The 12,559-nt window shown below is 37.4% G+C and overlaps 1 protein-coding gene across 1 annotated transcript in view; it reads right to left on the minus strand.

Annotated features, from left to right (window-relative positions):
- Positions 1-12,559, minus strand: part of RANBP17 (RAN binding protein 17) — a 320,296-nt gene that overhangs the window by 79,545 nt on the left and 228,192 nt on the right. Inside the window, exons 17-18 of the mRNA XM_040630304.1 lie at positions 9,790-9,853; positions 9,589-9,697 (exon numbers count right to left, since the gene is read on the minus strand). Of these exons, the coding sequence (XP_040486238.1) occupies positions 9,589-9,697; positions 9,790-9,853 (173 nt within the window). The remainder of the gene's footprint in view (positions 1-9,588; positions 9,698-9,789; positions 9,854-12,559) is intronic.

Here is a 12,559-nt window from a genome sequence, read left to right on the forward strand (position 1 = left end):
ATGATGTAGGCAGGTAAGGCTCGGCAATGAACAGAACTAGTGTCTGCTCCACCACTTACTGTTCAGCTTTCGATATGCACTAATTACCTGGAGTCTCAGTTTTCTTATCTACAAAATGAGGACAAAAATATCTATCTTTGTGAATATTAAATGTTATAACACACGAAAAATAGAAGATGCTCAATAAATAGTAGTGGTGGCATTAGCATTATAGTATTAGCAACTAGAATGGTGCCTGGCATGTATTAGGGAAATATTGTATTTGAATGAAAATAAAGGTGAATTTTAAAAATCCCTTATTTTCTTAATACCTGATATGAATAATACAATAGCCAACTGAAGCAGACATTATCAAATCCTTAAATAAATAATACATATGTACCTTATATTTAAGCTACGTAATCTTACTCTCCTAAGATAAAGTATCTTCTAAATATGGAATTACTAATGAGAATAGTGGTAACAAGGCAGGTAAGGGTACAGGAAGAGTGGACGCTTTGAAGGTTCTAAGGTCAAATACTGGCTCTGCTACCTGTTAGCATTCTGGTTTTGGATAAATGATAGTCATTAACATTTTTGTTGTCTGGCGTTTTATATGGACCTAGAGAGGTGATTACAGTGATCAAAGCGTGACCAGCAGGTTGTCCTCCACCCTAATACCCTTCCTTTGGGAACAAAGCTTTCCCAAGGTAAGGATATTTAATCAGAACAAAGACAAATTCAGGACTTTACCATTCACCCCCTCACTTAATACACAGAGCTATAGATAAAAAAACTTCCTGAGTCATCTCTTTCCTCAGTCAAAGTTGGAGGTACAGGGGAAATCAAGGCACAGAAAACAAGCCACCAAAATGTGCAGGGAGAAGTCTAAGATAGGAAGGTGAAGAGCAATTCTACTTTAATGTCACATCCCCAGAAATGGCTTCCCTGACCTCTCTATCTAAAACATTACTGCAAAACTCACCCCCGACCCCCACCCACTTTCCACTCCCATAACCTACTTTGTTTTTCTTATGGGACTCGCTGTGACCGGGCTGTATGTTCACATATATAAATTCATGGTCTTCCCTAATAGAATGTAAGCTCCTTGGTGCAGGAACTTCATCTGTTTTGGTCATGACTACATCCCCAGTGCCTAGAATAGGGTCTGGCATTCAAGAAGTAGTTGTGTAGTGACTGACTAACAATTGTTATTTCCTGAGTGCTTATTATGTGAAGGCAATGAGTTTAATACTTGATTTACTTAACAGACCCCCATGTAGCTGTTCCTAGGTTCCAAGCACTGCTGCAAGTCATTAATGGTCCCAACAATCCTATGGAGTTGTATGATGATTTCCTTCATTTTACATGCAAACAGAAAGGCTCAAAGGGGTTAAGTGGTTTGCCCAACATCCTTGGGCTGGTGCATGTCAGTGGACTCGGATCCCCAATTCCGTTAGCTTTACTGCCAGCTCATGCTCTTCCTCCTGTCTCTAAAGGGGTGGAAGGTATCCGAGGTGGGCACTGAAGTCAGGGTCACAGAATCTTGAGTTTAGAGCTGCATGAAGTTAGAAGACGTGAAGAACAACCAGACTGGTTCTGGTAGGGAGAAAGGGATTCCTCAGCAATCATCTGAGTTTAAGATGGGCAAATATGATACACTGGTGCATTATTTCTACAAAAATGTTTATGTTTCAGTTAGCACTGTTCCTCTCTTACTGCAAGGTGATATATCGTATTATCTAAGCTGGAAAACTGGTCGTTTTTGTTTATGTCATGCAAACAAACTCTATGCAACATTTATTAGAGACTTTTTTCCTTATTTGTATTACTCTTAGAGGTATCAATTACTGCTTCTGATAGGAAAGGAGAAAACACAAGTTCACTCTTTTACAACTTCATATGCAAGTATGCAGTCATATATTTAGCATGCCAAATGTGTATGTGATCATTTTATGAATAATAATTAAAGCTGCTCATTTTTTTTTTTCTGACCAGGGCCCCAAAACCAGTATGATTTGAAGGTGAAGTGCCAACTTACAGACTAATATTTTCATTGTCATCAGGAAAAGTAAATATTAACATAACATTGTTTAAGTTCTCAGTCATGCATAATAAAAATGATAAATTCTTCAGCTTTTCGGTAAAACCCAAATCTAATCCCCTCTACTGGATTTCTAAGGATCTGATTCAACAGAAAGTTATTCATTTTAGGAGTTTCAATTTTTTTTTTTCCTTCAGAGAAGTCACATTAAAATACTAACAGTAACCTTTTTAGCATATTGGCTCTCAGATATGTTATTTTTAGGACACTTCATTGGTTATTTTATATAATTTAAGCCCTTGAGTGGTGGGAATATAAGTGGTGCAGCCAATATAATATGATGTGCCACTGCAGAAAACAGTTTGGTGGTTAATCAAAAAGTTAAATGTAGAACTGTCATTTGATTTAGCAATTGTACTCCTAGGTATACACCTGAGAGAATTCAAAGGGTATGTTCACACAAAAACTTACATACAGATTTTCGTACCAGCATTATCATAACAGCCAAAAGGTGAAAATGCAATGGTTCAAACAAAATGTGGTATAGCCATACAATGGAATATCAGTCAGCCATAAAAATGAATGAAGTACTGAGATATGCTAACCTATGAATAAACCTTGAAAACATTATGCTATGTGAGAGAAGACAGACACAAGGGCCACGTATTACATGAATCCATTTATATGAAATTTCTAGAGTGGGCAAATCCATAGAGACAGAAAGCAGATTAGTGGTTGCCAGGGGCCGGGGGCAGGAGAAGTAAGAAATGACTACTTTAAGATACAGGATTTCTTTCTGGGGTGATGACAATATTCTGGAATTAGATAATGGTGATGGTTTCACAGCCTTGTGAATATTCTGAATGTACTAAATACCACTGAACTTGTACTTACAGGGTGAATTTTATGGCATGTGAATCTCAAAACAAAACAAAACAAAAAACCCAACCCAAAACAACAAAAAAACCACCATCAACAAAATTCTCTCCATCCTTAAAAGTATGTACCACAGTGAAACTTCTCATTTCCTCAAATTCAAATGCAAATAGAGGCTGGATTACTGGGGATCTGAGGGAGTAGTCAAGGAGAAGTTAATAGTACAAGTAATTATGATAATAATAAATGATGATAGCCAACAGTTACTGGGATTTATTATATGACGACTATTGTGTGAAATACTTTGGTATTAGTGATCGGTTAGTTTGTCCTAATCCTTGGAATCTGTGAATATGTTAGGTTATAAACAAAGGGGAATTGAGGTTGTTAATCATCTTTAAAATAGAAGACTATCCTGGGTTATCCAAATGGGTCCAAGGTAATCACAAAGGTCCTTGAAAGTGGTAGAGAAAAGTAGATGGGGAAAACCAGAGAGATGGCAGCAGAAGGACTTGACCTGATGTTGCTGGAGAAAGGGGGACACGAGCCAAGGAAAGCAGGTGGCATCTAAGCTGCAAAAGGCAAGGGGACAGATTCTTCCGCAAAGCCCCAGAAAGGAACGCTGCCCTGCTGACACCTTGCCTTTAGCCCACTGAGACCCATTTTGGACTTCGGACCTCCAGAACTGTAAAATAATAATCTGTAATATTTAAGCCATTCAATTTGCAGTTATTTGTAATGGGAGTAATAGAAAACTAATATAGTTAGTAAAGATCAGATTTAATGTTATGAAGCTCTCTGTTCCAAACTACCGAGAATAAAGAGGGGAGACAAACAAGGAGACAGAGAGGCAGATGAGTGAGGAAAATAATCTATTTAAAACCAATCACCAATGGTCCTATCAAAAGAGCCAGTGATTTTTGCAGGCCTAGGCCCGCATCATCTGCTGTTCCCCAGTGTTTCATTAGGATAGCACTTCTCCAGTTCTATTAGAATAGGTCTTGAGAAAGGTGCTTACCTAGAGCTAACTTGGGCCAAGATTTAATTTTCATTTCAGTTTCCCCCTACACAGCCTAGGACGTGCAGCTGGCTGTGATAGGACTAAGGCTTCAGGGAGGGCAGGCTGTTTTAGTACCTGTCAGGAAGTGTCATCAGTTCCTGCTTCTGTAGGAAAATCATAGCGCGGGGGCTGAAGGCAGAGTAGCTGCATTAGAGGTACTGAATTTACCTCATTTTGAGGTCCTGGTGTCCGTCAGTGCCCCTGATTGTACATCCAATAAATAATTTTGTCTTAATTAATATATACCGAGTACTTATTTTGTGATAGGAATTGTTCCAGGCCTTTTCACACCTCTTTATTTAAAGCACATAACAATTCCTTATGATAGATATCTCCATTTCATAGATGAGAAAAATTGAGGCTCCCTTTAATTCCTCTCCCTAGGGAACCAGAATGTTTATTTTAGTTCTCAGAAGAAAAGTACACTGCCCATTGCAGACCCTTGTACTCCTTTTCTAGGAAAACTACCCTAAAAGTTTCATCCCTAAAGCATCTTATTCCCTGGGGCGCTCTGGACTCTCTACCCTCAAAACCAGGTAAGTTATTAAAACTGGATCTGGACTTAATGGGCTGCTTTCTGCCTACAGGGCCGGCTAATTAGTCTTAATTATCTCATTATAGATTCTAAGTATTTCCAGCTGCTTCTTTACCCCTTATTGCCCAGTCCCCCCGCCCCCCATGTCTATTTTCCAGATAGTCTTTGCCAAGTCATGGACACAGGTGATATATTGATGTATTCTTCCTATCTATCAGAACATTAGTTATTTCTGATCAAGCTTCTCACTTGCTAAACCCTTCTGGGTCATCTACCTCTGTGTTCTTTTTATCCATGAGAATAAATATGCTTTGGCCAATTATTAGGACATGAGGACAAATTTTAAAATCTACATTTGACTTTCATTGACCAGAGAACCATAATATACCTATACAGGGCAAATAATAAACATGAATCTATCTGGTTATTTGATAGAAGCTTGGAAAGTAATTCCTTCTCCCTTCTTCTCACTGCCCTCAAGCCTCAAATCAATCATTCAGTCCAAACAGTTCAAATAAAAATGAAAAAGAAAAAGTAACCTTTCCTAATTGATTGAGAATATGAAAGGTGAAGTAACAGAGTAGTAGAAGTGAATGAGAATGTGTGGTCACAGGGCTAGAGGTTATATGACTGACCTTGGGCAAGTCATTTAGTCTCACTGAACCTCAACTTTCTAACGCATGAGCAATGCAATAATGCCTATTTCATGTGGGCTGTTGTGAGGATCAAATAGGATAATGTATGTGAGAGTGATTTGCAGACTACAAATTTATAAACAAATGTTAGTTATTATTAATAAAGAAAAGGAAAGTTTCCTTCCTCTGTATATTTTTACTTTTACCATTAGAAGCTATTTCTAGGATACTCTTCCCTTTTTTTTCAAGTCATTTCTTTTTATTTAAAATTCCTCAAATTTAAGCTAGGGATATCTTCAGGTGCCAATTATCTATTAAAAGCCACAAAGGTAGATGAATGTTACAGCACGCCCCTCCCTAAAGAGAAAATATCTCTTAATGTCTATAAATAACATTTTAATATTAACATTCCCTTGATCATTACAAGATATGACTTTTTCTTAGAGTTTGAGTATCTGAAGAAAGCACTGCTCACTCAGATCCTATCAACATGCTTCTCATCTGAGTAGTTCAGGGTAAGGAGCAATCATAAAAAGGCCAAGGAAAGCAACTGTTAGTGACACCAAGGAAAAACAATTGTAGTGACACTGAGTAATTCTAAGTTTGTGGTTGGTAAAAACTTCATTTGCAATGAATAATATTCAGTTCTCCACAAAACAAAGAGCATTGTTGTAGTTGTTTTCCACACTTCCCTTCTCCAATATTTGTCAACTGAATTCACCTCTATTCAAATTAAACAAAATAGAAGGTTTTATTTATTCAAGTATTTTATACTGAACAGCTCCCTGGAGGGTCTCCATTTACTGGCTTGGGTAATATTATCTTTCCTTTAGTTTATTAGATTGACAAAGTTAATTTAAAAATAACCTAGGGAACTTTAAGTGATTCTTGGAAGGGCTAACATGCGTGCACATATGGACGGCCACCCATTTTCTTCTGTATGTGTTGTTATCTTGCGAAGAGAGCTTTTGCATTAATTTTTATAATTTCTTAGAATACAGAAATACATTGCCAACATTAAATACCATCGTTCCGATGATGAAATGCTTTCAATTCTGTTCTTTATACAAGTGAACATTTCATCTAGTGTAGCCAAGGAGCAATTTGATAAAATGGCACAACTGTTTATTGCCAAAAAACCCCCATTTTCATCTGAAATACAACCTGGGGCACACAGCATCTAATTAAATTCATACAAAGTACAAATAATTGACTAGAAACCAAAATGCATTTCAAAGTAAACACCAATTAATGTGACACCCAATTTCTTTCCCCTTTTCTAATCACTCCAATGTGCATGTATGGCTCATACCAACATACTCAGCTTAGTTTGTTGGATTCAATTAGAATACGCTTTATATTTCAGTCCAAGAATTACATCCCATGCTTTGCAAGCAGGTTGCTAAGGTGTTTTTTTCTATTTGATTTTTACCAAAAAAAAAAAAAAAAAAAAAATCAGTGATACAAAAATTTCTTCCCAAATTCTTCTTTGAGAAGAATTCTCATTACCTAATATTTTTACTTCTTTCATTTAACAGATGGATCTATGCTTCTTTTGACAACGGCAACCATCTCTTTTTTCTTTGTTTCCATGACAGTGAATACACAATAGAAAACTATAAAGCCACACATACAGGAACTCTGGCAGCAACATTCTCGTCAACCTAGTTTGTGAGACAAGGCTTCAAATAATAAAACTGTGTTCAGCAACACTGAACAAATGATCATCTATAAAGTAATAACACTTTGAACAGAGAGCAACAAGCGATTAATCGAGCACAAGAGTGGCCGAGAGTAGCTGATCACTTGTGAAAGTAGTCAGCCACTTGATTTGTTTTGTCTTGGAGAGGCCAATGATCAAAGCTACTCCCAGAAAGACCCTGGCAGGAACTGCTGATTTCAGGAACAATGATGATGGCATCTTGGCTGCAATATACTTATGTGATATTCATTCACTAAATATGTACTGAGCACCTATAATGTAGCAAGAAGAGATCAGTGCTAGAAAACATGAAAAAGGCCAAGTCCCTGCCCTGAAGGAGCTCAGTGTATTTTGGGAAGAAGAGCAACTCTGGTTCTTAACAAGAAATGGAAGCTCTGGTAATATATACCATACATCGTCCCTTGATGCTTATAATATACATTTAATTATTTCAAAAAGTGAAAACCACTAATAAAGACTTTCTTTTCAAACAATGTAAAAGTTCCATGACTGTAGTTGCCATTGTTTTTAACCCTATCTATACCCAGATTCAATTTCCTTGTACGGAGCACCTACCACGCACCAGACACTCCCACATAGTCGGTTTCTATTTCTCCCTGGGTACCTAAAACGTGTTTGCAACGTAATAGATATTCACCATTTTGAAAAAACTGAGAACCTAAAAAAATATCAATTTATACTTTATATTGTTATGGGTTAAGCAATTCAAAGGAATCTAACCCTGAGAAATCTAATAAAATCTTTTTCTAGTTATTCAAATTTCTATATTTTACTTCAGCTTCTCATACCTCACAGTTTAGATTAAGCGATACTGAATAAAAGTCATCTTCAAAGTGGCAGTGTGTAATGCAGGGTCTTTCCGGGCACCATCACGACTCTCAGTTATCGTCACAATGGTAAGTGTGGGTGTGCTGTGAATACCGGTGGCGCTGTCCTGTTGTTTAAGCTACCACAGGTTTATGGAAGGTTCTTTTGTCTATGATGACTATATGAGAAAGGATCTTGACCCGGTCCATTTCCAGGTCCTGAAAATGTGTGTGACATGAACCTACTTCTAGGAAATTTCCTCCATCTAGTTCTCTTTAACTTTGGTCTCCCCACTTCTTTCACTGCCCGAAAGGGTCACTAAAGGAGCATTTTTTTAAGGCCTGAGGAAGTAAATTCAGTCTAGACAAGGATCTAGACACAGTCTTCTTTAATGCTTGGACAACTGGGAGGAAAGCAAGAGGGCAAGCTCCTTGAGGGCAGGGGCCTGTATGCCTGGCTGGTTTCTGTCCTGTCCTCAGAGCTCACAGTACAATGTGCTCTCTCAATGATTATTGAGGACAATGACAAGAGTCGGGTTGCTCCTCTTCTCTCCAGTGCAGCAGCCAAGAGGTAACACAGGCCCGGGTGCAGTGTGCAAAGCTGTCACTCAGATCTCCCACTTGCCTAAGGTAGCAGATGATTGGGTTTTGCATGCCTGGTTTACACTCTTCAAATATTTATAGACAGTTCTCTTTGCCTCAAGCCCTAGTTGTCACTTAGCCAAGTTATACATACATGGTTCTTTTAATCTTTCTTTAGAAATCAATCCCACCAAGCTCCTTAATCATTCTAGATGCATTTCTCTCAACTTTTGGCTGTTTGTCTCTCTGGTAATTTATTCTGTTGAAATTCAGGAAAATAATACAGATGTGGGACAGAGGGTGGTTTAGTCACCTTTCTACTACAAGGAGCAATGTCTTTTATGTGCAAAAGAAAATTATCTTTTTTCCTTTTGTATGATCATGTTTTTGAAAAATTCATATTTAAGTTGATGGATCAATCAATACATTGCAAGAGAAAGGACGAAAAAGAGTATCATGAGTATTATATCCTCTAAGGATGATATTGTCATTGATTGAACTCTTTCTTGTGTCTATAAACTGATTAATTTAACCTGCAGTATTCAAACATGGGGGGGAAATGGGAACCCAGAGTAACCTGGTCACCACAAAAATCCTCAGGTATTGTCTACCTGTGGATATGTCTAGCTAACTTCAGCTTTTCAATGGAAAAATTTTTAAAGAAGTTATATTTTTTCCCATCATAAAAGTAACACCTTAAAGAAAATTTCAAGTAATTAAAAATGAGAAAAAGCCACCTATAGTTTGCTACCACAAAATAGCATTTAACATTTTTAAAGAATTTCATTTAAGCCTTTTTTGGATGCATTCCCCACCCACACCCCAGGCACGCTCATATCATTTGCACAGTTTAACAGCTAGCTTTTTCACTTAATAATATAAAATGTCATGTATTGCACTGCCTTCAAATCCTAATTTTAATGACGACAGACTACTCCATCAGGTAAGTAGATGTGCTATAATTTTACAATTCTCTATCACATTTCCATTTTTCTCTTTAGATTAAACGTCACTACAAAGAAAATCTTTGTGTGTAAAGCTTTTCTGTATTTAAGACTACTTCTAGATTCATAGCAGTAAAATTAATGGATGAAAGGATACCCAGAAAAAAAATCCTGAGGTTAAAGAATTAATGCGGGTTCTATTCGAAGTGAAAAATACCACTTTAAATACAAAGATTTGTCTTTTGGCTCTGATGCTCAAAGCACGGAGAGCTGCAGAAAACTTGTCAAAGATGGCAAATTCTAGTAACTTAAATATGGTACTCACTAGTAGTCTGATCCTTTAACTGAACAAGTATATTGCTGAGTCCTTATCAATCAAGTTAAGAATGAATTCTTCACCTTACCTAGGTCTACCATCAGAAGGCGAGTGAGGGCGGTGTAGAAGGTGGTTCGGCACCTGAAGTCACTGAGACTGTAACTGTCGCTGATTCCAAGGAAGGGAAAGTGTTCACTCTAATGAAAGCGAAAGAGCATCCAAAGTTACTAACGCTTTCCCTAAACTACCCAGAAAACTCTGGTCATGAATGAAAGGAAGTAAGACTTACCGTGTGGTTTTTTAGCATGAATTTCACGGCATCTATCTTCACAAGTTTTTTTAAAAGGATATAAGTAATAGAAGTTAAGGAATCTGGGGAAATATAATTGTCTTATCAATAGATAATAAATCATAAAATAACACTGAACTATAATGGCATCAATTTCTATTTATGAAGAATCAATATTATTTCTAAAGAGTATTCCTACAGAAATGTCTTTCATTCTGTTAAGAATGATAATCCATTATTAACCAGTGCAATTACTTTTCCTATCTTATACATATTCTAGCTATGGAAAGGAAAAATGAATTTTATAATTAAGACAAAAACTTCTTTACTATTAAAGCCTTGATAGTAGAAAATTAAAACTGACCCCTTTTACATTTTGGATATAACTTGAGAACTTCTTATCACTTAATATTATTTCATAAAAAATAATTATAAAAGACTCATAATAGACTATCCAGAAAGAAAAAAATTATTCAATTCTAAGAAACAGTGAGCCCAGTTAGTAGAAATCTAAGGAAAGTCTGCTTTAGATGAAGAAGATCAGAATAGAACTAGAAAGATGTAGCCAACTGCACGTCATCAAGTGCTGAAGGACAGGTTTGAATGACCTAATATTTCTCAAGCACCTACTAGGTGTAAGACATTTTATATTTGTTCATTCACCTCATCTTCACGATTACCTTGTTAAATATTATTTCTTGTTTCTAATCCACAGATAAGAGAACTGAAGGTCAGAGAAATGAAGTTACTTGCCCAGGATCACACAGCGCTGGACTGACAGTGCTGAGATCTGAACTGAGCTCTGACTACAGAAGCCATGTTCTCTCTACTGCACCACATTACCGCCTGAACAGCGAGGACTCAGAACGAGAATAAAGTTGAGAAATCATAAACGTTAGCGCAAGGCCTAAATACTTTCTGGTTAATGCTGCCATCAAAGAAGGGCTGCTGCGTTTCTAAGAACATCTATTGAGCACACAAACACCCGCTTCTCTTAGTCATTCAGGTGTCAGCGTAAAAGAGCAGAAAAAACACCGAACACGAGTCAGGAAAGCTGGGCTTTTGGCTTGACCTCACCATTCAACCAGCTGGATGAGTCTAAGGACTATACTCACAGCTATTCTGGGCCTTAGTTTCCCCAACAAATGAGGGTGATACCCAAGCTATCTGACAGGATTGTTGTGAGGCTCACATGAGGCAAATGTCGTTGCCAAAGTCAGGGAGGAAGACACAAAGATGCAGGGAATTAACTTGGGCAGAATGTTCGCTACTTGCAGGGTTAAGTCTCACAAACTCACGGGATGGGTATTATCACTTCCGTTTTTCTGATGAGACAAATTCAAAAAAATTAAATAAAACTTTCCAAAAGACAAGCAGTATAATTCAGACTCAAGTCCCTCTAAAGCAACCATTCCAGATGCATGTTAAGCATGTGTATTTGGCTCGCCCCCATGTTAAGGCTGTAAGCTTTCTAAGGGCAGGGGCCGATGCATTTTCCTCAGTGCACTGCTCTCAGTGGGTGCTCAGTGCACTGTGTTTTTCTGGCAGGCTGAAGGGGAACAAGATCAGGGCTGATAGACGGGAGGTCTTTCCCTGCATACAAAGATGAGATTTGATGATTTTTTCCCAGTATAAATCACTGAGCAGAAGAACTGCCACTCAAACTTCACTCAGTTAAACAGGGGTGGGGATCAATAAACTAAGAAATATCTTAAGTAATTACCAAATACAATTCTCTTGGAATTGCAAAGTTAAAAGTGACAGGGTCTATGGGTAATAAGAATGCTGCCATTAATAGGAATCTTCCTGTCAGTGCTACTAATAAACAGCAAGTCATGTTTTGACAATAGAATATTTATGGTAGCAATAAACAGAACATTCACAGGAAGAATCTCATCTGCCAAAGACACATTTTCTGTAGAACTGCATCTGTGCACTTTGTATCAAGGCCAGCCTCACTGCCTTTTAATTACATTCTAAAGCAAAAAAAAAAAAAAAAGATTAAGAATAAATTTTTTACTTTTTTCAAAAAAGAAAAAGATGAGAATTCATCTGATTATTTATATTCCCTTATAGGAATTCAACTCAAAGCTATTCTGGCCCTTAAGAGAGCCTGTAATTTTTTTTAAAAGGCAAATGGATACATCATCTTTATGATCTTTTTGCTTTCATCTTGTTCTTCTCTAAGAGACTCGGGTTCTCAGAAGATGTACCATTTTCGGTGGGTGGGAGCATTTTAGTTGCGTGGCAGGACTAGGGTAGATTTCGGAGGCTTGTCCAGAACAGCTCCTCACAGTGAACACAGTTACGGTGGCCAACATAACAGCAGCAGTAGCAGGGGTCTAGAGTAGTGAGAGAATTTAGTAAAGGTCCCGCATAGAACATGTAAATGGTAGGGCTAAGATTCAAATCCAGGTCTGTCTGATGCTACACTATAAGCTCTTTTCACTAGATTACATCATATCCATTTGATTTTGAAGAGGCCAGTGATACAGAGATCACTAGTTTTGTTTTTTGTTTTTTTTTTTTTTTAAGACACAACAGAAACTGGATTCCAGAAAAAACAGGGAAACTGTTCCTTTAGGAGGCACCAATTCATTAATGAGCCTTCATCACATCCAGGACAGAGCACACGCCATAGCCTGGCTATATTAACACACTAAACAAAATTCCTAGGAAATTCCTGTTTGTATCCATGTAGGTATGAAAACACTGAGGAAGGTGAACATGATCTTATTGATAGCTAACCCGACAAATGAAGAAAGGAAAG

Source organism: Ursus maritimus, unplaced genomic scaffold (assembly GCF_017311325.1).
Source record: "Ursus maritimus isolate PB19 unplaced genomic scaffold, ASM1731132v1 scaffold_15, whole genome shotgun sequence".
Classification (NCBI taxonomy): Eukaryota; Metazoa; Chordata; class Mammalia; order Carnivora; family Ursidae; genus Ursus; species Ursus maritimus.